We start from the raw sequence: 26745 nt of genomic DNA, 5'->3' as shown, positions 1-26745 counted from the left end.
GAGGCCAATGAAAAAAAAAGAAAGAAAAGGGAGGGATTAGGTTGACTATTCGGCAACCTTGAGGAATTAAGTGAATGAAGGGTACATGATTGGATGGCTGGATACATGTATCACATTGGCATCAGAAAATACAGGAGGAAAACAAGGTTGAAAAATTTGTGAACCACTTGGGTACAGCAACCCAATATGCAGTTGGAAGAGTCTGGAAAGAGAGCTGGTCTTGAAGATCTGAAATTAGACGTCTTCAGTAGAAGGTGGTCATGGGTACACCATAAAAGAAAAGGTCCAGTAGTTTTGCGACCATGTTTGGCTGTTTTCTTGGTATCCGCGTCCCCGTCTTCCTTTTTTTTTAAGAACAGTTTTTACAGTTTATTTATCTTGGGCTGTGCTGGGTCTTCATTGCTGCGAGGCCTTGTCTCTAGTTTTGGCAAGAGACACTCTCTACTTGGGGTGCAGGGGCTTCTCATTGTGGCGGCTTCTTTTGTTAAAGAGCAAGGGCTCTAGAGTGCAGGGGCTTTGGTAGTCGCAGCTCCAGGGCTTTAGAGCAGAGGCCAATAGTCGCGGAGCATCAGCTTCGTTGTGCCCCGGAATGTGGAATTGTCCCAGACCAGGGATCAAACCAGTGTCTCCTGCATCGGCAGGTAGACTCTTTGCCACGGAACCACCAGAGAAGCACCCCTTTTCCTTTCTAAAGAACTTAATTTTGTCCGCGTCCATTTCTTCTCAACAGAGCTCACATGACTTGGAGGAAGCTAACTCCATCTTCGGCTCTAGGAGTGGATGCTGATAAGTTTGAGTCAATCACTATGTCACCATTCTCTTGGAGGTAACTGTTTCAAGAGTCAAGGATTGGGCTTCCCTGATGGTGCAGTGGATAAGAACCTGCCTGCCAATGCAGGAGACACAGGTTTGATCCCTAGGCCAGGAAGCTTCCTCAGGCTGAGGATCAACTAAGCCCATGGGCCGCAACTACTGAGCCAGAGCTCTAGTGCCTGTGAGCCTCAACTACTGAGCCCGAGTTCTGCAACTACTGAAGTCGGTGGGCCTAGAGCCTGTGCTTCCCCAGGGAAGCCCATGGGCCGCAAGGAAGAGTAGCCCCTGCTCCCTGCAACTAGAGAAAGCCTGTGCAAAGCAACAAAGACCCAGTGCAGCCAAATAAATAAATTAATTAAATTAAAACAATTTTTTTGAGTTAAAAAAGTCAAGGAGTAAGCCTATCAACATCTGACATTATCCTGATGAGAGTTACTAGTCCACAGGTTGGTCCAATCAGACTGAAGGTTGGGGGGAAGGGTTTTTCATTCTGATTGGCAGGCGGAATTTATTTCTCCTGTTGGAGCTAAACATAGAAACATATGCCTCAGTTGGTGTTGGCTGTCATCCTGTTAGAATGAAGGAAGCCAGTTTAAGGACAAAGCCTTCCCACGGAGACAGGCAGAGCAGAGAAGCTGGGCCTACACCATCTTTGGACTTGTAGCTATAAGACAATACACTTATTATTGCTTGAGACATTTGAGCTAGTTTTTCTGTTACTTGTTAAGAGAAGCATCTTGGTTTAAGCAGAAAGGAATGCAGATATGTCCATAAATACTGGGAAGAAACCAGAAATGCTCACTAAATGTACTGCTTACAGAAAGAGAGGGGCTTCCCTGGTGGCTCAATGGTAATGAGTCTGCCTGCCAATGGAGAAGACTCAGATTTGACCCCTAGGTCAGGAAGATCCCCCTGGAGAAGGAGATCTTCAATATTTTTGTCTGGGAAATCCCATGGACAGAGGAACCTGGTGGGCTGCTGTCCACGGGGTTGCAAAAGAGTCAGATACGACTTAGTGACTAAACAACAGCAACACAATAAGAGCTAGACATCTTGGTCAGATATTATCTCTATGGGCAAAGCAGACTGTAAATCTTCTGGCCACAGGGTTTGGGGAAGCTGGGGTTCAGGAGCTAATGTATTTTCAGAGGCATACGTAGATAGACATCATCCTTGGGAGATGATTACTCTTATGAGACTGCTGTTGACTGAAGACAGTCTGACTTTGAGAAATGAGGGGTTGACACTGATTGAATGATGTTCACTAAGGCAAGTTGTTCATTGATTCAACAGGTTTAAAAACAGGGTTTGATGGTTACATGTTACCTTGGCTTTTGTGGTTGTTGTGGTTTAGTCAGAGTCATGTCCAACTCTTGTGACTCCATGGACAGTAGCCCGCTCTGCTCCTCTGTCCATGGGACTTCCCAGGCTAGAACACGAGTGTGTAGCCATTTCCTTCTCCAGGGTGTCTTCCTAACCCAGGGATCAAACCCTGGTCTCCTGAACTGCAGGTGGGTTTTTAACCAACTGAGCCACTAACGTGGTTGCAGAATTTAAAAAATCAGTTTTTTAAAAATGTGTGTGTGAATTTCTTTTTCTAATTACTAGGATGAAGTATTCCTCTTCCTGTTCAAGACCAATCTCTCCATCTGTGTTCTTAAGTCCTTCTCTTTCCAGATCCTGCTGCATCAGGCATTCTCTTCCTCTTGTTCTTTTTTTTTTTTTTTTTTTTACAGTTCCTCTTTTATTGCAAGGAACCCCCTTGAGTTGCTTCTAGTACTGAAACTTGTATCTAAGGACAGGCTGGTGTTTATCATGCCAGAGTCCTGGGAAAATCCTCAGTTTTGGCTACCTATTCCCACTTCTCTCTCCTTTCTCCACTGCAGCTGGTGGGCACGTTGGCATGAAAGAGTAGCGCCAAGAATGCATTTTTAGAGTTTTAGTAGATCGGAATGGATTCAGGTGAGATAATAGAGAGACAAAACAATGCAGCCCTCAGGAGACAAGCTTTATTCCTTCTGCTTTTCATTTGGTTCCTGTTTCTGATTCTCTCAGCACATCTGCTCCATTCTCTTGCTTCTCTTTGCAGATCAGCTGCATCTTACACCTTTTAGAAACTAAGTACCCAGACATCTGATGTAAACACTAGAGGAAAAACACAGTTACAAAAAACTTCTTAATTAAAGGGGAGAAAATAGAAGGTATCCTTCAGTATATCAACACCATACATTGGTCAAGTCCTCAGAGTTGTTTCACATCCCTCAGCTCAGTAAGCCTGTGTTATAGGTTAAGCACTGGATTGATACTACAGGGGTACCCACAGCTGGGTGACTGTGTTTGAACACGATTGAATTTCCAGCACCAGTTTGCTGACACATCCTTACAAGTAGAGGGCGTGCCTTAGTCAAAACATTTGATTACGTTGTTTTTGCTTGTTGGGAAGTTTTAACACTGATCTTCGGATTATCCCTGAGATAGTTACTGATGAACACTTTCTCCATGGAATTGAACTCCTAAAATATTTCTTTTCTGCCATTACCCTCTTTATTTGGGATTAAGCGTTGCTGGAGAGGTTGAGATGCCTTGCTATGCTGATATGAGTCAAACTCAGGACCCAACAGTTCAGATCTGGTGTTTTTCTGGCAATTCAGTTGCCTCTCCTTTTTTAAACACTTCTAAGTTTGTTTTACTGTTGTGATAGTTTTCTTCTTCCTTTTGGTATTTTTTTTCTTTTGACATAATTCCTGATTTAGAGAAAGCTACAAGAATAGTACAAAGAATTTCTGTATCCCCTTTACTCAGATTCCCCAAATGTTAACATTTTTTCACATTTGCTTTTAAATGTAACTAAATTACATCTATTTTTTTTTTCCTGAACAATTTGAAAGTAAATTGCAGACCTGATGCTCCTTTCCCTCTAAAATTTTCAGTGTGTGTTTCCTGGAAACAAGAATATGCTCTTATGTGACCACAGTACAATGATTAAAATCAGCAAATCAACACTGCTACAATAATCTTGAAACCTTATTCAGTTGTTTCCAATTGTCCCCTTAATGTCTTTTTAGCAAAAGATATCTCAGAGCATGGCTTACACTCATGTGGCATGTCTCTTTAGTTTCCTTTAATCCAGAATAGTTCCACAGGCTTTGTCTTTTATGACATTTTTTGCTATGTATTTTAAAAGAGTAAAAGCTAGTTATTTTGTATAACATTTTCCCACTTGGGTTTGTTTGCTATTTCCTTATAATTACACTCAGGTTGTGAAACTTTTGGCGGGAACTATGTGATGTGTTCACTTAACAGCATTATACCAAGAGGTGCATGACACGTATCACGTGGCTTATTTAGTTAAAGTGGTGTTTGCTAGATTCCTCCACTGCTGTAAACATATTATTTCCCTTTTGTGCCTAATAAGTATCTTGTGAGGAAGTACCTTGAGACTATGTAAACATGCTGCTACTCCTCTTTCTTTGATACACTATAGCATTCATTGATGATTCTTGTCTGACTCCATTGTTACTATCATTGTTGCCAAATGGTGATTTTGATGGTGGTTTTAAAACCATGACCTTTTTCTGATGGTGGTTATTTCTCCAGGAAAATTAGTCCTGCAGGAATTTGTGGCCTGGCGGAAACCCAAGCCTGAATGTCACCTGTCCCTTCTGCTGCGATTCCAATGGCTTTGTCCTTGGGCCCTTGATGAGAAACCACATTTGAGATGACACAATGTTTTACCTGCAAGTCCATTCATGATTATCCTATGAAAAGTCATGTTTTGGTGGGGGAAGTGCTGCATTGACAAGTGTTTTTAAGCAACCCAGATGCTAGGGGTTTCCCTACTTCTTCTGGCTCTCCCAGAAATCCACATTCCAATTGTCAAGAGCCTAGTCGTGGCCACTCAGCACATTAACCTTAGTCACAATAATCCAGTATGGCAAATAATTTCGTATGACCTAAAATACGACAAGAAAAGGTTAATCTTCCAACACCTGGCCTTAAGTAGTTTCAGCCTACGGGGTGAAAGAGTTTTGTCTAACAGGATTACAAAAATTCAGTTTTTGGTTTTTCTTCTTCCTATGCCTTTCATCAGAGAAACCTGGAACAAAATGTTCATCTCTTTAGGGACTGTGCTTCTCCTAAGGCTCTAAAGAATAATAAGCATGGAGTATAATCCTCCCATTCTGCTAACAGGGCCTCTGGGGTTTGCTGTGTCTCGTGGTTTAGCTTTGTCACTGTTGAATTCTCAGTCGGGAATGGGTTAACTGATACCAGCCAGTCACAGTTTCACCGAGGGTCTATGATTTGCAAACCCACTCTTTAAAAAAAATTTTTTTATTGAAGTATAGTTGATTTACAGTGTTGTGTTAATTCCTGCTGTACTGCAAAGTGATGTATAACATCAGTTATACATATAGATACATACATACATTATTTTTCATATTCTTTTCCATATGGCCTATTGGATATTAATCCACAGGATATTGAATATAAATCCCTGTGCTATACAGTAGGGCCTTGTTTATCCATCCTATATATAACAGTTTGCATCTGTTAATCTCAAACTCTCAATCAGTCCCTCCCCCATCCCTCTTTGGCAATCACAAGTCTGTTGTCTCTGAGTCTGTTTCTGTGTAAACCCACTCTTAGTCATCGACTTATTTTCCAAGTATACAAATAGCCAAGGCTCACTGAAGCTAGCTCAAGTGAGGGGGAGGGAGGGGGAATCATGTTTTATTTATTTTTAAAAAGATTATTCTTTTATTTTTGTACCTGGCTGCACCAGGTCTCAGTTGTGGCACTCAGGATCTTCTGGCTTCATGGCGTCATCTGAGATCTTTTAGTTGCAATATGTGGGATCTAGTTCCTTGACCAGGGATTGAACCTGGGCCCCTTGCATTGGGAGTGAGAAATCTAGCTGCTGAACCACCAGGGAAGTCCCAGGAATCATATTTTAAAACTACACTGGGAAACGTCCTGGCTATAAAGGACTTAGCACAAGTATACCCCAGACTCAACAGAGGCTGAGCTGGGGCTAGACACTCTATTTCTTGAACAGTTGCTCCATTCTTCTCTTTTTGACAGACTTCTCATTTGTAAGAAGGCTTTTAGAGGTGATAGCAGATTGTGTTATCTGCTATCTAAACTGTTTTTAGAAGTGATAGCAGATTTCTTCATAGGAAATCTGTTTGGAAAAATTATTCAAAAGCACTTGAGGTAGAAGGTGACACCCCAAACGGTGCTGGTGAATATACTGGAGACCCTGTGAAAGCCCACTCTCCATCTTTTCTTTTTCCCCATCATAACTCCCACTGCTGTGGGTGAGGACATCAGGCCAGAATGGCAAGATCCAGTGTCATCATTTTCCAATTTGGGGCTGATCTAAATGGATTCAGGGAGATACTCAAGGGGGCAGGTATGGATGTGTACCACCGCTATTTGGATTTTAGACAGAAAGTGCCACTGAAACAATGAGGGAGTGGCAAGTTTCAAGGGTCAGGACAGGATACTGAGAGAGGTTATAGGGTCCAGTCATATGAGTTTTATATGAACTCCAAGCTGTCACTGCCTTGGGGTTGGTAGATTACCTAATACTACCCAAATGAGCACCAGGAAATGCACAGTCATTCAGATTCATGTCAGTTGTTGTTTTTTTTTTTTTTTTTGACCATGCAGCAAACAGGAAGGAAAAATGACCTCAGCCTAACCTCTCTCACTTTAGAGAGATTTTTTTCAATTAGCAATATCACAAAGTGCAATTGAATGGAGTGTAGAAAATCAGACTTGGTTGTACCAACAAATAGATTTTCTTGGGGAAATTCTAAAATAATTTTAAATAAGTAAACTAAGCATTTAACTTAAGAAACTAGGAAAAACATTAAATATTACCAAAAGGAGAATATAATGAATAAAAACAAAATTTCAGGGGTTTCCCTGGTGGTTAAACACTATACTTTCCAATGCAGGGGGTGTGGGTTTGATCCCTGATTGGGGAGCTAAGATCCCACATGCCTCATGGCCAAGAAAGAGAACATAAAACAGAGCAATGTTGTAACAAATTTAATAAAGACTTAAAAAAAAACCAAACCTTTAATTTGCTATTGATGAATTGATGAACATATTGATGATTAAAACTAAATTATGGATTCTTCAAAAGGTTGAACAAACAGACAAGACCCGGGCGAGGATAAGGAAAATAAAAAGAAAAGAAAAAAGACAGAACAGAAGGAAGTAGCCATACAAATGAGATTAAAAGAATAAGAGACCTTTAATCAAATTTTATGCAAAACATTTTAAATTCTAGGTAAAATGGATGATTTTAAAATCAGTAAAACTAACTCAAGAAAAGTGAAAAGACCAAAAAAAAGAAAGAAAAGTGAAAAGACAACCTATAGAATGCAAGTCATATACCTGAAGGGACTTGGATTCATAATAAATAATGAATACTTACAACTTAACAAAAAAAAGATAAATAGCCCAATTTTAAAATGGGCAAAGGATTTCAGTAGGATTTTCTCCAAAGGGGATAGAGAAATGATGAATATCTATAAGCAGATGAGTGGATAAACAATTGTGGTATAACCATACAATGGAATAGTATTTGACCATAAGAAGGAATGAAGTACTGACACATGCTACAACTTGGATGAACTGTGAGAACACTATACTAAGTGAAAAAAGCCAGACACAAGTGGTCACAAATCCTGTGATTCCATTTATATAAAGTGCCAGAATAGGCAAATCCACAGAGACAGGAAGTAGATTAGTGGTTCCCAGTAGCTGGCGGGAAGGGAAAATTGGGTGACTGCTTATGGAAGCAGAGTTCCTCTGTAAGTGATGAAAATGATCTGAAATTAGATACTGGTGATACTTGCAGAACTTTGTGAATATACTAAAAAGCAATGAATTGTACCTGTAAGCTACCCTTTCGAAAAGAGTAAATTTTTACAGTATGTAAATTATAGCTCAATTTTAAAAAAAAAAGGAAAAAATAAACACAATGTAATTTCAGTCATAATCCCATCAACAGTGTGTTCTGGGGAGACAACACAAAGAGAAAACAACGTTTTTAAATCTGAAATTCATTTGTAAAAACACACCTGTCAATATAAGCAAAGGAATGTAGGAATATGGCCTTGCCCTAACAGATATTAAGGTAGGCATAAAATTGTTATAACGACATATAGTAAAGGAAAAAATTGATTCATGCAATAGAAAAGTGCAGAAATAGGACACATTTAATTTCATATATAATAATGGTGGCATTTGTATGGAAAGGACATTTATTCATAAAATGCTGAGGGAAAAACGATTTATTTGACTTTCAAATGAATTTGTATTCTATTAATCCTATGAGATGGCTTCCCTGGTGGCTCAGTGGTAAAGAACCCACCTGCCAACGTAGGAGAGACGGGTTCTATTCCTCGGTGGGGAAGATCCCCTGGAGAAGGAAATGACAACTCATTCCAGTATTCTTGCCTGGGAAATCCCATGGGAGCCTGGTGGGTTATAGTCCATGGGGTCACAAAGGGTTGGACACGACTTCGCGACTAAATGTCAATCCTACCACAATGTAAACGTATTTGAAAAATACCATTATACTGCATTTACTCAATCTAGAGACTCCTTGCTGCTCCAAGATACCCTACATGCTGGTAATCTCTGGCTTTCAGAATCAACTCAGCCGGTATCCAAGGGCTTTCCGGGTCCCGCCCGGCACTCGGCCAGTTCAACCGTTAAGTAGGCAGATCCAGAACACTGTGTTTCATAACAAACGCTGGATCATTCCTCCAACCCTCACCCGGACGTTTAAATTCCGTTTTTTTCATATACCTGCGTGTAAGCTCCACCAAGTTGAGTATTCTATCTTCTTCATCTTTGCTTATCACACATTCCTATTTTATGTAATTGCCAGCGTGCCTACCCCGCCACATTACGAGCAATAGAAAGGGAGGACCCGCGGCTGGTTTGTCTTTATATGCCTCGCTCTTAAAATGGGGCTAGGCACACAGAAATGAAAAAAAAAAAAAAAAAAAATCTTCGAATAACCTTTGAGAGGAGGAATCGTTCCCATTTTCCTAAACATGTAACTGAAACGTGAAGTTCGAAAAAGTCTGGGAAAGCACTCTTCCAAGCCACAGGCTGGGACTCCACAGTAATATAAGTGAATTGGGGGTAAAAATCTGTTTAATTCCCTGACTCATGCGTATTGTCTTCTAGGCTACCAACTTGCCCACAGCAAAGATGAATTCTCCTTGCCCCAATTCTTCCTGAAGATGAGGTTTAACAGCCATCTTTTTCAAGGGCAAGGCGCAAGCAGGAAGGTCACACCCTAGAGGCTCCCACAACTCCAGATGCCTTGAAATCAGAGTCCAATAGGAATAGACGTTTACACCGGAACCGCTTTGCCTCACGACCGGAAGAGGCTCTGCGTAAGGGCGTTGGGGGCGGAAGTGACGGAAAGGTGGTAGTGGAGTAGTTGGCGGGTGGTTGATCAGACCCGGTCGCCATGTCCGCGGGGAGCGCGACACATCCTGGAGCCGGCGGGTAAAGCTTCGCGGGAGAGGGCATCTCAGGGAGCGTGGGGAGCAGGAGAGGCAGAGGGATCATGGGAAGCAGCGTATGGGTGGCAGGGCCCTGAGGTGGGAAGTGGACACATTGGAGGGCCGGACTTTTGGGGCGAAGGGTGGTGAGCAGGCCTGGAGTCCCTGGAAAAGGCCGGCGGGGATCAGAAGGAGGAGAAAAGCAGGGACTTCGGGAAGGCCAAACTAAGGGGGAGGTGGAGACGAGGACGTATGGGACAGAGTGGAATCTTAATAGGGATGACGGAGGAGAAAGGAAGTAGATTCTGGAACGAGGTTGGAAGAAGTATTTGGGGAAATGTTGCAGTAGTTCTAAGGAGAGACGGTAATTCCATTTCTGATAGGAGAGTCGGAATTGTAAAGGGAACGTGATATCGGGAAAAGAGCGTGTTAAGGTGTCGTAAGGGGAGAAAAATAAACTGAAAGCTTTGATGGGGCCTAATGTTTTTTTCTTTTACTTCCGTAGGCGCCGCAGCAAATGGGACCAACCAGCTCCAGCCCCCCTTCTGTTTTTGCCACCGGCGACCCCAGGTGGGGAGGTTACCAGTAGTGGAGGAAGCCCGGGGGGCTCCACAGCTGCACCCTCTGGAGCCTTGGACGCTGCTGCCGCTGTGGCGGCCAAGATCAATGCCATGCTCATGGCCAAAGGAAAGCTCAAACCAACTCAGAATGCCGCTGAGAAGGTATTGGAAGTTGAGGCGACTCTGCTAATTGCAATATTAATGGGGGTTATTTTGTTATCTTGTAATCTCCCAATAATTTGGATGAATGAAAGAGAAAACAGGGATACAGTAATTAAAGATAACTTATATTTGAAACGTATTTGATGATATCTTGTGATTTGTTTTTAGGAGGCAGTTTGATTGAACTTAGTTCACTTAGTTCCGCTTAAGTTCTATGTATATAACAAGAATACTGGAGTGGGTTGCCATTCCCTTCTCCAGGAGATCTTCCCGACCCAGGGATTGAACCCAGATCTCCCGCGTTGTAGGCAGATGCTTTACTGTCTGAGCCACCAGGGAAGTCATAATTATCTAAGGCAGTGGTGTAATATGTTTTTTGATAACATGTACATTTTCCCTGAAGTCAGAAATTCAGATAAATCGCATGGTTTAAATTGTAGTGTCGAGTTAAAAAGCTGTAGATTCAGATAACTAATGACCGCCTAACTGAAGTGCAGTTAAACATGAACTAAGATGATTGATATGTGAGTTGTTTTGCTGTTTTCATACAAATTAGGAAATTATTTGGTCGTTTTATAAAATCTTTGTTATAATTAGAAGCTTACAACTGAAATGGGTCTGAACTTTGAAGCCTTTATCTTGCTGGAGAATGCAAGAATTTTCCTATAGAATAAGGGGTACAGTTCTGTTTATATTGCTAGAATGCAAGCTTTGTGTTTGGGGAAAAAGCAACCTTGCGACAAGTATGGGGTGGATTATTGTCACCACTTTATAGATTTATAGAAAATTAGTTTCATGAATGGAAAGTTAACTTGTCTTAAATCTGTAAATGGCAGACGCAGATGTCTCACTTCAGTGTCCCCTCAGACTCTGGGTATTTAGCTTTTGTTTGGAGGTGGAGAATTCAGTTTGTTCCAAGACAGACCGTTCCATTGTAGTTTTCATGTGAAAAACAATTATTTTGGTTTAATTAAAATTGCTTTCCTTGATACATATGAAGAGTTCTACTTGAAAATGTAACGCATGTGAAGTGATGGATGTGTTAATTAGTGTGTTTGTGGTAATTATTTCATACTGTATGTGTATATGTTTATATCAAAATGTAAAATTGTACACCTTAAATGTCTACAGTTTTGTCAGTTGTACTTCAGTAAAACTGGGTGGGCTAGGGGGAGAAAGAAAATGCAATTCCTCAGCCTTCCAGTTTGTCAATAGATAATATCTATCAGTAGGCCAGAAGCTGTGTGGATGTTTTAATGCTTGAGTTCTGTGGATTTGGCGAAAACTTTTCGCGAATTGGAAGTTTGTTATTCATTGTATTTTTTGGTTTGAAAAGATAGTGTGAGTCAATTGTTTATTTGTAAGATCTAGAAGAAAATACTAAAAGCACATTGAAGGAGATGGATGCTTGAATGTTAAAATTATCAATATTGATGTTACTCATTTGGACTCACTTTTTTTCTAAAAAAGTAATCTCTAAAATGGTGATTGAACCCAGCAGAAGGCAGCATGGTGCACGAATACTGGATTTAGAATCAGAATGCCTACGTATGAAACCTAGAAGCCCCAGTTACTGGTTGTAAATGTTAAGATTTAGTTCCTTGGTTATGTTAGCCACATTTCAAGTGTTCAGTCGACGTGTGGATGGTGACACCCGTATCGGACTGGCAAGTGGAAAACAGAAAGTTCAGTTGGACAACACTGATCCGCACCTTTAAAGGCATAAGGATTCAGTGAGACAGGTGTGTGAATGCATTTTGAAAGTCAGTAAAGGAAGAGGGATATTGTTGAGTTAGTTTGCTTCCGCATTTTTAAAATACCTAATGTGCAAATAAATAATCTGTATTTTACCTTCCTCGTGCTGTCCACGGCAACTAAGGATTGGGGGAGGCTATCTTGAGGTTAAAACTTTTGAGATAACACTCAAATTCAGCTATCTGGTGTTGCCTGTAGTTTATTTTTTATTATTTTAGGGGGCCATGTCACATAGCTTGTGGGATCTTAATTCCCCAACCTGGGATTAAACTCAGGCCCTCAGCAGTGAAAGCTTGGCATCCTAACCACTAGACCACCAGGGAATTCCCTGTAGTTTATTTAAAATTTTTTTAAATTTTATTAACTTTTTAAAATTATAGTTGATTTACAAAGTTATGCTAATTTCTGCTGTACAGCATTTTTTTCTGTTTTACTTTATATTATAGTTGATTTTACAGTGTCATGGATTTGCCCATAGTTTAAATTGAGAGAAAACAGTCAGGTTTCAGAATCTTACTTGTCTTTTCATTCATTCTCTTTGTTCTTCCTTAAGTGAGTAATGGGATGTGAACTGGATACAATTTAAGGATTTCTGAGGTTTCTGTAGGAATAGAATTTTTTTGTGTTGTGTAGGTCACATTGTGACCCTAGTATTGGCACACAGGCAGCTTTCTGATACACAGATGAGATGTATGAGTAGTTGGACTCAGGTTGTGCATGGACTCGACTCTACCCTATATTTTACTACACCTGTAGCTATCTAATTGAGCAGTAAAGCATCATAACTTGGCCTTTAATTTTCCTTTTGGAGATTGCAGCTTTTAGTCCGTAGCGTTTCTGTAATCATATGGTCATAAAAATGCACACAGGGCCAAGGTTACAAAGATATCTAATGATGGCCTTCAAGTAAATTGACTGTACTTGGTGTCATTTTTATGGAGGTTTTGTTTGCTTTTTATTTTGTTGATGACGAATGACCAGGGAATATTTCCAGGTGTGTTTGCTCGGGGGAGGGGATCGGTAAGGAGTTAGTGGCATTCGGGAAAGTGTAGTTTTAAATTGAACAGAAAGAGATTATTTCTTCATATGAACTTTTTAATGTAATTTCTCCTGTTACAGCTTCAGGCCCCTGGCAAAGGCCTAACTAGCAATAAAAGCAAGGATGACCTGGTTGTGGCTGAAGTTGAGATCAACGATGTGCCTCTCACGTGTAGGAACTTGCTGACCCGAGGACAGACCCAAGATGAGGTATGGAGATGTGGGGCCTCTGTGGGGAAGGTGGTGGGTGGGTGTACTGTCAGATTTTTATTAGTGGTTTTGGGTCTGCCAAGTTAGGATTGGGTTTGACTGTGGAAGAACTTCCTTGTGAAGGTAAACAGATAGGGGTGGATTCCTTGAGTTAGTTTGAGTTAAAATTTCAAGATAATAGGAGAGAACTCACTCCTACATATTGATGGAGTGAATGAATGGGGAAAATCTATATCCTGCTGCCTGTCATTGACCTCAGTGAATTGCCAAATCATCTAATGCATTGTTTGCTTTTTAGATCAGCCGACTTAGTGGGGCTGCAGTGTCAACTCGAGGGAGGTTCATGACAACTGAGGAGAAGGCCAAAGTAGGACCAGGGTATGTATGCATATGCTATACTTTGGGGAAGAGTTGGACATAGGACTCACAGTAGCTTCATATTTGTCATCTGTAGGGAATATGTGTACGTGTTTGGTTAGTAGCTATACACACGCACATGTGCGCTCACTCACTTTATAACAATTTGAGACATCTCAAAACAGGTGTACGAAGTATTGGCAGCTGTTTCTTTTGTGTTTGGTTTTTTACTTGACAATTAGTGCTTTTACTGGAGGAAATAAATTAGACTAAACTGTGAAAGAAGACAGTAGCTGTTAATATTTACTGTATATCTAAATTTTTTTCTATGGAAATATTTCCCCCAACAAGTGGGTTCCTACTTTGTCATAATCTCCCTTTTAGAAAAATCCTTTTATCAGATTCCTTATTACCACTGTGATGATTATAGGTTGTAAGTTGTCCATATAAAGGTTTCATCTTAGTTCAGTTTCATTACTTCCATTATCCAGTTTTTGAGGGCAGGTATTCAGGCAGTGCAACATTTTTCATATTGGCTTAAACTAAATATAATTAGGAGGCAAAATTTGCTCTCTACCCCAGGCTAAAACTGTATTTTAACCTTGCATATGTGGTGGTTGCTGTTTTAAACATTTTTTTCTTTAAACAGTTATGTTTTGCCTACAGCTTTTTATTAGTACGGTTGTTGATCACTTTCTTTATTATTATCACAATTTAAGTGAGTTTATGGTTTTGTTTTGTTAAGAATGTGTTTGTTTTTGGCTGTATTGGGTCTTCGTTGGACTTTAATCTAGTTGCAGCAAGCAGGAGCTACTCTTTGTTGTGGAGCATGGGCTTCTCATTGTGGTGGCTTCTCATGTTGCAGAACATGGGCTCTGCCTGCGTGGGCTTCAGTAGTTGCTGCCCACCAGCTTCGTTGCTCTGCAGTGTGTGGAATCTTCACAGACCAGGGACGTCCTCTGTTCTGGCAGGCATATTCTTAACCACTGAACCACCAAGGAAGCCCCATGTTAGGTTGAGAGTCTTAACGAGTCTTCTCAGTTGGGTGTGAACCTTTAAAGAAATATGCATGTGTATATATATATATATATATATATGCCACCACCCTTGGCACATTAGGTTGGATAGCCAAGAGCCCATTTGTCCATAACTTACTAGACAGCCAGCAGAAAGAAATGCTGTTCTCAAACACTGGGTTATCCAGAAGACTAGAGATTAATGTTCATGAGCCTAGAAGAGCATATTTGATCCCTGTGTGGCCCCATTTACTTTAAGCAGCCAGCAAGTATTCATTCGCCAGCTATAAAACCATGTTCTTAGAAATTTAACTAGCAACAGCCATTTTCATGTATATGGTCTCCTTTACTTATTTAGAAACATTTGAGTGATAACAGATTAGGTTTGGTGACCCATTTGACCCCTTTGGTTGTGACCAGCTCGCTGTCATCATTTTAATATTTCTCTTTATAGGGATCGTCCATTGTATCTTCATGTTCAGGGCCAGACACGGGAATTAGTGGACAGTAAGTAATTGTTTTGACTTGCATACTGCTTTTTGTGAAGAGCAAAGTGTTATATGTAATAAGTAGGCAAACTGTTTGTTCCTGGTGGCTGTTTTAACTCTTCTTTATGATAAAGAACTACTCATGAATATATTTGGGTAATCTATAAAATGGATTAAAAACACAAGTAACTGAGGATTGGCCTGTGTTTATCGTTGTTGTTTATCTGTTCGTTCATTTCTTGAGTGTAGTACCTTACTGTCTGTGTTTTTCCCTAGGAGCTGTAAACCGAATCAAAGAAATTATTACCAATGGAGTAGTCAAAGCTGCCACAGGGACAAGTCCAACTTTTAATGGTGCAACAGTCACTGTCTATCACCAGCCAGCACCCATTGCACAGCTATCTCCAGCTATTAGCCAGAAGCCTCCCTTCCAGTCAGGGGTATGTTTTATGGAGAGGTCATTAACAGTGTTATCATTGCTGTAAAAATGATATATGCCAAATACTATAGGGAGTATGAAGAAAAAAAAATAAAACCCTGAAACTCCAACCTAAAAGTTACCCCCATTGATAATCCTATTAATGGACCATCTAGGTTACCGAGAGGTAGTGAACATCTGAACACACATCTCTTTATACTGATACATTCTAGATGTCAACTTAAAAAAAAAAAAGCATAACATGAGAGTTGAGAGTTAGGTTTTATTTGGGCCAGTATGACAACGGTAGCCCGGGAGATAGTGCCTCAAATAATTCTCAGAGACTGTTCCAGAGAGAGAGAGGGGAAGGGCAGTATATATGTGATTTTGGTAAAGTGAGAGTACATGTAATTAAGCATGTTTATTTTTTAGAAAGTTCTTCTGGTCTGATAGAGCTTCTTCTAGTCACAAGAAATAGTCATCACCATGAAGGATTTTAGTGCTTTTCTAGGTACAAGGAGATATAAAAATTAGACTCATAGAATTAGCTCTTGAGAATAGCTGGCTATTTTAAAACCTGTCCTACCAGTTTTCTGGGAGTGCAAGAGTGCCTCATTTCTATTTTCCACCCTGAACGCCTTTCAGAAGGCATTGAAGTTCAGCAGTGGCAGCAGCACGTGATTTAATCCTTGCAGAGGGAGATGGCAAGCATGCACAGCAAGTGCCAGTTTGTGGTTGACGTAGCAAAGGGACTGTTAGAGTGAAGAGTACACGTATTGTGCATTTTGAAGTCAGTGGTTTGGTTTAAATTAGTAAACTTAACTGGAGGACTAAGAAGGCTGAGTCTGATGAAGCAAGACTCTGCTGATACAATCCTCCTAGAAAAAAAGGGTTGGAGAGAGCAGCCCTCCGTGTGTTACAGAATATCACAGGGTTGACTGTACTACCCGACATTCTACTCCAGCTTTACAGGAGACTGTCTTTGCTATTTTTTATACAGTAAGTGTATTTACTTACTCAGTATTGAATCTTGGGTTTTCACTTCTTAAATAGATTTCACTGAACAGAGTAAGATGTTAATGTTGTAGGTATGTACATGGAATATGTAGTTTGTGTTTAAATTAAGCAACTTGATAGGGTTTATTTTTTAGGTCCATGGTAGGAATTATAGGGGGGTCTTTATTCTGGAAGTGATTGAAAGTATCTGGAGGATTAAAGTATTTTGCCTAATAATTTTCATTTTTAGGATTTATTTATGTATTCTGTTTTAATTAGAGATATTCTGTTTTTCTGCAGATGCATTATGTTCAAGATAAATTATTCGTGGGTCTTGAACATGCTGTGCCCACTTTTAATGTCAAGGAGAAAGTGGAAGGTCCAGGCTGCACCTATTTGCAGCACATTCAGATTGAAACAGGTGCCAAAGTCTTCCTACGAGGGAAAGGCTCAGGCTGCATTGAGCCAGCATCTGGCCGAGAAGCTTTTGAACCTATGTACATTTACATCAGGTATGGATAGATAGAGCCAAGGACATTTGGATGCTTGTCAGCTGATCAGTACAGGCAGAAATGACTCAAGAGGAGCAAGAGAATATGAGCTTAATAAGTAGTAGCATTAGGAACCTAAGTAAATAATAGCAGTAATCACTTTGTAATTAGTTAATAAAAACTGAAGTAGAGGTGTGATTGGATTTTTTTAGTATTTACATCTTTGGGTTTTATAAGAGTCTGTGATCATAAAATGAGCTGCAGTAAGCCTGAAATAACTTTCATTTAAACCTACGACAATACATTTAAAAATTAGTGATCTTTGAATAGGCTTTGTTTATATCAAGAAATACCGTTCCTCAAAGAAGGAGACCATAACATTTGTGGTAATGATATTAGTTATATCTTGAAGGGCTTAAGGACTATTTTTGTGTTTCTGTTTTGTGATATTCAGAAACTTAGATTTGTGCTACATTGACTATACTGCATTTAGAAAACAGCATACAAAGCAGAATTCTGTATCTTTTCTTTTTCTTTCTTTCAAATTTGTTGGTTCTTACGTCTTTACAGTCATCCCAAACCAGAAGGCCTAGCTGCTGCCAAGAAGCTCTGTGAGAATCTCTTGCAAACAGTAAGTTATATTTATCTGTCTGAAACTCATTTAGAAGATCTACTGCCGTCTTGGACTGTGTCTTAGCTATTTTTCTACCTGTATGCGTTTCCTAGGCCTCCCATATCAAATTCCCACAAACCAGACGACTTAAAACAACAGACCTTTATTCTCTCATAGTTCAGGAAGCCAGAAGTCCAAAATCAAGGTGTGGGCAAGCTAGGTTCCTTCTGAAGGCTCCGAGGGAGAATCCATTCCATTCCTCTCAACTAGCTTGTTAATAATTAACCTGCAGTCCTTGGCATTCTTTGCCTTGTGTCAGCTTAACTCTGCCTCCATCTTCACCTGGCCTTTCCTGTGTCTCTCTTACCTCCTCCCATAAGGAGGAGATTTGATTTTACAGTCCACTGTAATCCAGCATGACTGCAACTTAATGATCTCCATCTGTAAAGACCTTCTTGTTGCCAAACGAGGTCATATTCTAGTGTTCTTGGCAGACATAAATTTGGTAGGGGGTTGGAACAACACTTCAAACTACTGCACCATTCCAGCAACTGATACTCTCTGTACGGAAGTCAGACTCCCCTAGCCAGGGTCACTGTTCACTTGTATTTCTTCTTCAGGAGCTGTTTCAGCATGACATTTCCACTATATAATATCATACAGTCTCAGTGTTGTCAGTTACTTAAATACCACTGTTAATCCTGGTCAGGTTGTTTATGATCTGAATTCCAAATTTAATATTAGCTTTAGATGCGGTGGCTTGAGTCCTCACAGTTGGAAGCCAGTCATCCTTTGCGGTATCCTTTGGGCTTCTTTGGCTGTCCATTCTGTAATCATTCTATAATCAAATCATTCTATAATCAAATAACCAGAAGTTAAACCATAGGTATCAGGCATCTCAGGATGAAGCTTTTATTTCCTTTGCTTTTGCAAGGTAACCTGACTTACCAACCCTTGTCTCATATAACTTCCTTGACCAGTTCCTCATCTTTTTCTTTGTTGTACTTACTAAGTAGCAACAAAGTTGGACTTAGTAAGATCCTTATAATGAAGAACTGGATGGAAGAGGTAATAAACCTTCATTAAACGATGAGCTCCTTGAGAGCAAATTACCCAGTAAATAAAAGAATGAATGATTTCTCTACAGTTAAACAGAAAACTTAGAAATATCTTAACTGATTAATTTCTATGGTTCCGTGAATGATTTTCTACCCTAGAATTGGGTTAAGTGGGGGGTGGTTAGGATGCTCCACTCAAATTGCTTCCCTAATGTGGGATACCCTGGTTTGATCCCTGGGTTGGGGAAGATCCGCTGGAGAAGGGAAAGGCTACCCACTCCAGTATCCTGGCCTGCAGAATTCCCGTAGTCCATGAGGTCGCAAAGAGTCAGATGTAACTGAGCGACTTTCACTTCACTTAGGGTGCTCCTGATGTCCATGTCTCTTGTTCCCCAAACCTGGGTTAGTAATTTAGTGGTGTGCCTTATTAAAATTAAGAGTGTGTGTGCGCTCAGTTGTGTTTGACCCTTGGTGATCCCGTGGACTGCAGCCCACCAGACTCCTGTCCGTGGGATTCTCCCAGCAAGAATACTGGAGTAGGTTGCCATTCCCCCTGCAGGGAATCTCTGAACCAGGGAATCTAACCCGTGTCTTCTGCATTGGCAGGCGAATTCTTTACCACTGAACTCCCTGGGAGGCCCCCAAATTTAGATTAAATGAGTCTAATAAATTTGACTGAAACATTGATGGAAATGTTTTGGCTTCTAATTTGCTTTGATCCTAGAATCACATATCCTCATATGTACTAAGTGAGTTGAGACTGTTCCATATTGATCTGTTCCCCTTCACTTTCCAGGTTCACGCTGAATACTCTAGATTTGTGAACCAGATCAATACTGCTGTACCTTTACCAGGTGTGTACGTCTTGAAGTGGTAAAAAGAAATATTTTGGTAGTGATATTAATGAATAAAGTAAGATACTCGAAGTTAAAGGAACTGTGCCAGGGCACTACTAATATTCACTTTAACTTAGGGTAATTTGGAAAGCCATTTGTGCCTCAGTAGTTTTCTTCCCTAGAGATTAAGTTTAATATTCAGCTAAAATGTCTCATTCTGCTGCAGCTGATTAAACACTTTTTTTCTTCCCCCTCAGGCTATACACAACCCTCTGCTATAAGTAGTGTCCCTCCTCAGCCACCATATTATCCATCCAATGGCTATCAGTCTGGTTACCCTGTTGTTCCCCCTCCTCAGCAGCCAGTTCAACCTCCTTACGGAGTACCAAGTATAGTGCCACCAGCTGTTTCTTTGGCACCTGGAGTCTTGCCAGCATTACCCACTGGAGTTCCACCTGTGCCAACACAATACCCGATAACACAAGTGCAGCCTCCAGCTAGCACTGGACAGGTAGGTTGCCGGGATATGAAATACGAGACTGTTGAATTAGGAAAAATTGGGGCAGGGAGGGGGTGGAAAGGTGCTGGTATTATCAGAAGCAACTGGAATTCGAGGTGTTTCTTCCTGTGTTCCCACCATCGAACTACCTCAGTACTTTGGAATAGTGTATACATGTGTATATTTATCCTAAAGTTTACAGTTTTATAACTTTTGCCACCAAATACTACTTCAGAGCACAAGTTGTCGAGCTTTTTCACGAAGGGCTGGAAGATAAATATTTTAGGCTTTGTGGGCCATACAGTTTCTGCCATAACTACTGCACTCTTGCTGTAGCGGAAAAGCCATTTCTACACTAGGAAATGGATGAGCATGACCATGTTCCAATAACTTGATTTACAAAAACATAGCAGGCAAGAATCATAGTTTACCTGTCCTGGGTTTTGCAGTGTTAAAGTTCTCACGGATTAGGGCTGGCATACCACACTTGTCTAAATGATAGGAACTGATTTGCTAATCTTAGAAGAAATATATCATATACAGGTGTTTTAGGCCAAGAGGTATGTGAGCTTCCTAAATGAAAGGATTATAAAGCTGGTATATATTTCTCAAGCTAGGAAAGTAGAATTTTAGGAAAAGAATAAGTAGCCAGCTCGTTTAGATTATGGACCATTCTTCTTAGAGGCAGGGGAAAGACTAATGAAAGCATGGTAATGGATTTATGGTAGGTCCTCCTCTGTGGGCCTCTCATAGTGTACCCATGCCAGAGAAAACAGCCTCGAACCATTGCTCAGTCCCTACCTGTGGGCTGTGAGCACTGAAAGCAGTTGTACAGTGTGAAACCAAAAATGGGCTTATGAACTCAATTCTGTTTGTGGTCCCTTAGTCATAATTATATTACCTTATATTTAGGCAGAGCTATAGTTCTGCAGCTTTGAGCCACATTCTCTTGTAATTTGGAAGCAATATAGCAGAATGGTTAAGAGTATGGGTTTAGAGATAGACTGGCAGGGTCCATGATGCTTCCCCATTTTTGAGCTGTGTCATCTTGACAGAGAACTTAATCTATCCAGGCTCTAGTTTTCTTTATATATAAAATGGCATAATCATTATAATCCAGAGTTGCAAGGATTAAGTAAGCAGTCAATAAATATTAGCTGATATTAATGAAAGTTTTCCTTTTAGAAGTGCTTGTTTTCTCTAATATATCTATCTTTTCCTTTTCGGAACAACCTCTTAAAACTATTATACTTGTTCTTGACATAGTTTATCCATGGAAATGATAGATGAAGTTGTATTTGCCACACAAGCCTTAGCAGCATTTATGATCCAGAAAGAGCTAATTACATTGATTAAAGGGCTTTAAATAAGAGAATGTTCTTGCTTGAACTTCTGAACTAAGTAAGTGACTGGAGTGTCTATTGTTTGTTCATGATCATGTTTGCTCCTGATGGCAAAAATGTGCAGCAGGTTTTTCCTGAGAGTTCAAAACTTTCAATTTTATGTTAGCTGCCATGAAGGTAGGAAGACTAGGTGATACTGTTACCAAATTATACTTGAAGGAAACGCAGGACCAGAAGATGAAGGATGTACATGCATCATATTGATCACTAAAGTATGTTGTAAACATCCTTTAGTTATTTGTTAGTTGAGCATTCTCACACTTTTCCTCCTTGGTTTGTTTTGGTCCCAGAGTCCGATGAGTGGGCCTTTTATTCCTGCTGCTCCTGTCAAAACTGCCTTGCCTGCCGGCCCCCAGCCCCCACCCCAGCCCCAGCCCCCACTCCCAAGTCAACCCCAGGCACAGAAGAGGCGATTCACAGAGGAGCTACCAGATGAACGAGAATCTGGACTTCTTGGATACCAGGTTAAATAAAATATCCTATCTTACTTATCTCATCTTATCTTACTGTATTCTCCCTTTAAAGAAAGATAAGTTCACATCTGTGTCAACTGTCCTCCCAATACTAGGATTTCTGCATTCTGGAATCCATTTAAATAAGATACTTATCCTTAGGGATTAAGTTAAACCAAGAGTGATTCCCTTTGGGTGGGTTTTGTTTTTGGGTCAGGGAGATAAGAGAATACAGAGCTCTCCACCTAGAGAGAAGTCTCCTATGACTAGCATCTGGAAGTTGTGTAAAATTCTGCACTTCCTGTTTATACAGCAGACTCTTGAAAGCCTCTTAAAGCTTGTAGTGAAATGAGTAGGGAAGAACTGTTACTCTACCAATATATGGCTTGTATTTAAAACCTTGGCACTGTTCTTTTTCTCCCTGCTAAACAAGAGGGTGGTGTAATTCTCTAATTCCTACACCCCTGAAAAAACGATAGCCAGAAATGCAGTGATTCTGTGCATGGATGTGATTGTAAACTCATTCACTGATGAGTCTTTTTAGATTATTAAAATACATAATTTTGGTACAGTCTTGTTTTATCCGGAGAAGTGCTTTTGCCAGAATCCTCTGAAGCATTCTTTGAACCAGACATTCTTTGGAACATTTTTGTAGTTTATAACTAGATTTATACAAACCAGTTAAGTCATAGATAATTGAAAACATAAAGACATAGCATAATGAAGCACAAAATCTGTGGCCAAGTCCTACAGAGAAAAGTGATAGTCTGTGCTTTGAGTATAGTTAACTCCAAATCCCAGAGAGCTGTGTAGTACAGCTTACTGCAGTTTATCAGAAAGATGAGGCACTTGACAGTTACATTAAGGAGCTAAAGTCAATACGGCAGTTGTAGATTTGCTAATGCCACTGTATTTTTCTGCTCATAGCATGGACCCATTCATATGACTAATTTAGGTACAGGCTTCTCCAGTCAGAATGAGATTGAAGGTGCAGGATCGAAGCCGGCAAGTTCCTCAGGCAAAGAGCGAGAGAGGGACAGGTAAGTCAGTTGGAACAGAATTATATGGATATGTTCAGATGTCTTTTTTTTTTTTTTTGCAACATTAATGTGAATAATGATCGTTGCTACCGAGCACCCATGTTAAACTGAGATGAAATCATTTGGATCAGATAATCTCCTGTTCATTGTAATGGATGCGGTAATGGAAAATACGATGATATCCTTTACACAGCCTTAGAATCACTTATACTCAGCCTTGAATAGTTCAGTACTTGATTATTCAGGTATCTGCCTTTATTTTTTTTGTCTGTGTCTTAGCCATTTTCCTAAGGATAGACAGTAAAAGAAGTATTACACAGTCAAACCATTTTTGCTACTTAGAATCATGGAATATCATGGGTGGAGGTACTTGAATGAGAGTCCAATCTGTCACCCAGTGCTTGAATTCTCCTCTCCTATATTACATTAGCCTTCACAAGATGGAGCTGGTTTTTATCACAACAGTTCATTCTTTCATATTCATTCACTCTGTTTTTTTCCATAAGGATATCATACTTTGCTTTTTTTTCATAGTTTAATTCTTGATGCATCATTTTATAAACTGCCTAGAAATATGTACTGTGATTGGCAAATCCCATTAGTGGATATACCATGTTTTACGGTAGTTGAAAGTATACAAAGGCATATTCAAACGAATAGCTGGGACAACTACTTTCAGGTCATGACAAATACAATTTGCATTGGAAAGACCTCTTTTTTTTTTCTTTTATTTTGAAGTATAGTTTATTTACAATGTTGCATTAGTTTTAAGTGTACAACAAAGTGATTTACTTGCTGTACATACATATCTATTTTTTTTTTCAGATTCTTTTCCCTTTGAGAGTATTCCATAATGTTAAATATAGTTCCCTATTACAACTTTAATTTGTTTATTTACTCATTCTATTATATCCTTATAATCTTACAACTTTTGTTTTTGGCCACACTGCATGGCATGTGAGATCTTAGTTCCCTGACCAGGGGTTGAACCCAGGGCACTGGTAGTGAAAGCGTTGGGTCCTAGCCACTGGACTGCCAGGAAATTTCCTAATCTTACAACTTGATAATTGCTTGAAAAAAATGGTGTCAGGTAGAAAGGGTTGAAATTAATAGTTAAAATGAACTTTTATTTGCAGATTGTATTGTTATTCAACTTCTTATGTACTGGAAAGGTTGAATGTGTCTGAAAAATTATTTTTAACTTTTAACAGGCAGTTGATGCCTCCACCAGCCTTTCCAGTGACTGGAATAAAAACAGAGTCTGACGAAAGGAATGGGTCTGGGACTTTAACAGGGAGTCATGGTGAGTAAGGTGTAGCTGGGGGAGCAAGGAAATGGCTAAGACTGGTCTTAAGCTATTAGCTTTCTAATCTGATATTCATTCAGGTTGACTTATTCAGGTGTTTAATCCAACCTCTATAATCTGTTGGCTAATGAGAATACTTTTTTTTGTTTGTTTGTTTATAAGGACATCATATAGTTACACAGCCTTTTATTTTCAACCGACGTGTGTCTAGAAAAAGAGTCAGTCGACTTACATTTTATACATAGCATCAGTGACATTTAGGAAAAAGTAATGATTGGTAGGTCATTTCAAAATTTTGTTGCCTTTGTTGTTTGGATACCTGGAGGTAACCTGATGCAGACTTAAAAGACTTTTGTGTTGGGAGCTGAGCTACCTCTCACCTTATATCTCTTATTTATTGGTTGGGAATGGTCAACCAGTGTCTTTTTTAAAATGTTGCTTCTTAGTATCTCAGAACTCTAAATTTGGAGAGGTCCGTAAATGGGATTTTTTTTTTTCTTTGCCTATAGTCATAAAAGTGAACAGAAGAAAGTACATTTTTTTTCTTTTCTTCTCTTTTAACTTTTTAAAGGTGAAATATTAGACTCCAGAGACTTACTTGCTAACTTTCCTTTTTTTTTTTTTTTCTTTTTTTTTTGTGTGTGTGTGTTTCTTTTTTCTTTCTCTGTTTTCTTACATGGTTCTGGTGGATTCCCATTTGCTGATGCTGGTGCTGTTTTTCGTGTGATCTTCAACGTTTTTGGGTGACCATTGACCCTGTGACCTCAAAATGGTGTCCAACTAACCACAATTAACATCTTTTTTTTTAATTAACGAATTTATGGTATTATCTTTTTTTTTTCTTCTTGGTGGGGAATGGGGTTGGGGTTATTCTCTCTTCTAGATTATCCAGTCAAGAAAATGAAGACTACAGAGAAGGGGTTTGGCTTGGTGGCTTATGCTGCAGATTCATCTGACGAAGAGGAGGAACACGGAGGTCATAAAAATGCAAGTAGTTTTCCACAGGGCTGGAGTTTGGGATATCAGTATCCTTCATCACAACCACGAGCTAAACAACAGATGCCATTCTGGATGGCTCCATAGGCAACAGTGGAGCAGAGATTTGAGCCTTGGTGACTCTAGCAATAATGCATGCATTTGATTTAATAATAAGACTCTGGGGCCTGTACGGGGAACCATCTTGGACTTTTACAGAAGTCAGTGATGGAGAAAAAGAAAAAAAAGTCAGTGATGAGCGTTCCCTTTCTTAAAGGGTTTCCATTCTTCTTTTTTTTTTTTTTTAAATACCCTTATTTCTGCAGTGGCATAGCATCTGTTAAAATTTACTTAGAATCACAAATTTGTCTCAAGCTTTTTAACAGTTGGTGAAATGTGCTTGTTCAACAGGGTCATTCCAATATACCCTTGACCTGGTCCAGCCTTTTCCAAATGAATAGCCCCTATTCTGACATAAACCAAGTTTTATTTGTATTTTACTACTGTGGTCAATTTTGATAATAACTGGTTCCAAACAAAGCCTTACTATTTATTAGTGGGGAAATGATTTTAAGACCATCCTTTCCTTTCAGTATTTAAATCTAAAAAGTCCTCATCCCTATTTCATTTTTTGGATTCTTTGTTTTGGAAAATGCAAATGCATTACTAATGCAGAACTGTTGGATATAGCTGAATCCTGGGATATTGAAGGTTTTTTTCCATTGGGATGAGTCAAAGCTGGTACCTTTCAGGCATTCTTGTCTCAGATAACCATTGCTGTTTTTACTGCCCGTCTAAGCTCCTTGTCTTCAACTGAGTCTGAGAAAATTACTTGATCAAAAGCTGGTCAGAACTCATCACAGAAATGACATCCAGTGGTCTGTCTCTGAGAACTGGTTGCAACTGAAAATAGAGAGATTTGACTGCTTGGAATAAATGGTGGACTTAGTGACTGAAATTGCAACTTGTCCTTTTTCTTGGCATTACAGGTTTTGCCAAAAGAACTTTTTTGTATCAAATATTGATGTGTGAAAGTGAAGGAGCTAGTCTGCTGAACCAGGAGTAGTTTGAGATATTGAACTGTCGTTTTTGCACATTTGAATACTTTGCAGACTGGCTTTGTATAAACGTATCCTCTGGTTTCCTATATGTTGTAAATATTTAGATCATAATTTCATTATAAATAAATGTATAAATATTCTGCTTGTGGTTTCTTTGTTCTTTATTCCACAACCCATCCATATATGAAAATTCATAACCTTTTTTACTTGTGTGTTTTAGCCTCTCAGTGGTGTCTGACTCTTTACAACCCTGTGGGCTGTAGCCTGCCAGGTTCCTATATCCATGGAATTCTCCAGGCAAGAATACTGGAGTGGGTAGCCATTCCCTTCTCCAGGGGATCTTGACCCAGGGATCAAACCTGGGTCTCCCTCATTGCAGGCAGATTCTTTACCCTCTGAGCCACCAGGGAAGTCCCAACATAATGCTATTATAGCTCCATCAGAAAAATACATACATAGACCCAAAAATTTGCATGTAGTTCCAAAAGTTTTATGACTGTACAAAGTAAAATTCAAATGAAAATAGAGGATTTTTATGATGGATATTTTTCACTTTCATATTGTCCCCCTTTATTGAACATGGTTAAAGGTACTGAGTGAAGGAAGCATTTTTAAAGGAAATGCAAATTATTCTTGGAAAAATCTGCTTCAAAAAGAA

General features: G+C 39.6%; 1 protein-coding gene and 2 non-coding genes across 4 annotated transcripts; all 3 read left to right on the top strand.

Annotated features, from left to right (window-relative positions):
* The first annotated feature begins 9102 nt into the window (after positions 1-9102).
* KHDC4 (KH domain containing 4, pre-mRNA splicing factor) lies at positions 9103-26227 on the top strand. Of its 2 annotated transcripts, none has more exons than XR_011247400.1 (14): positions 9103-9357; positions 9859-10075; positions 12950-13078; positions 13377-13456; positions 14906-14958; positions 15216-15379; positions 16654-16865; positions 17415-17475; positions 19312-19369; positions 19609-19862; positions 21544-21717; positions 22661-22745; positions 23957-24048; positions 24935-26227. XR_011247400.1 is itself a non-coding variant. In XM_069544257.1 (14 exons), exons 1-14 carry the CDS (start codon positions 9320-9322, stop codon positions 25132-25134), a joined length of 1845 nt encoding a protein of 614 aa, XP_069400358.1. In that variant the 5' UTR covers positions 9103-9319; the 3' UTR covers positions 25135-26227. The 2 variants fall into 2 exon arrangements, 1 of the variants encoding a protein (XP_069400358.1); XM_069544257.1 differs by having other exon boundaries at positions 22633-22745.
* Positions 16179-16313, top strand: LOC138431647 (small Cajal body-specific RNA 4). The gene has a single exon (XR_011253798.1). It is a non-coding gene; the product is annotated as a small Cajal body-specific RNA 4 (non-coding RNA).
* LOC138431641 (small nucleolar RNA SNORA42/SNORA80 family) lies at positions 20556-20687 on the top strand. The gene has a single exon (XR_011253792.1). It is a non-coding gene; the product is annotated as a small nucleolar RNA SNORA42/SNORA80 family (small nucleolar RNA).
* Positions 26228-26745: the final 518 nt, after the last annotated feature.

This window comes from Ovis canadensis, chromosome 1 (genome assembly GCF_042477335.2).
Source record: "Ovis canadensis isolate MfBH-ARS-UI-01 breed Bighorn chromosome 1, ARS-UI_OviCan_v2, whole genome shotgun sequence".
NCBI lineage: Eukaryota > Metazoa > Chordata > Mammalia > Artiodactyla > Bovidae > Ovis > Ovis canadensis.
Note: the sequence above shows the minus strand (reverse complement) of the source record. Positions and strands in the feature narration are given on the sequence as shown.

Bases quoted from the DNA above. Each gene is read 5' to 3' on its own strand.
- KHDC4 (XM_069544257.1), top strand. From the start codon at position 9,320: ATGTCCGCGGGGAGCGCGACACATCCTGGAGCCGGCGG. The intron at 10,076-12,949 runs GTATTGGAAGTT...CTCCTGTTACAG, and splicing joins CTCAGAATGCCGCTGAGAAG to CTTCAGGCCCCTGGCAAAGG. The intron at 13,457-14,905 runs GTATGTATGCAT...TTCTCTTTATAG, and splicing joins AAGGCCAAAGTAGGACCAGG to GGATCGTCCATTGTATCTTC.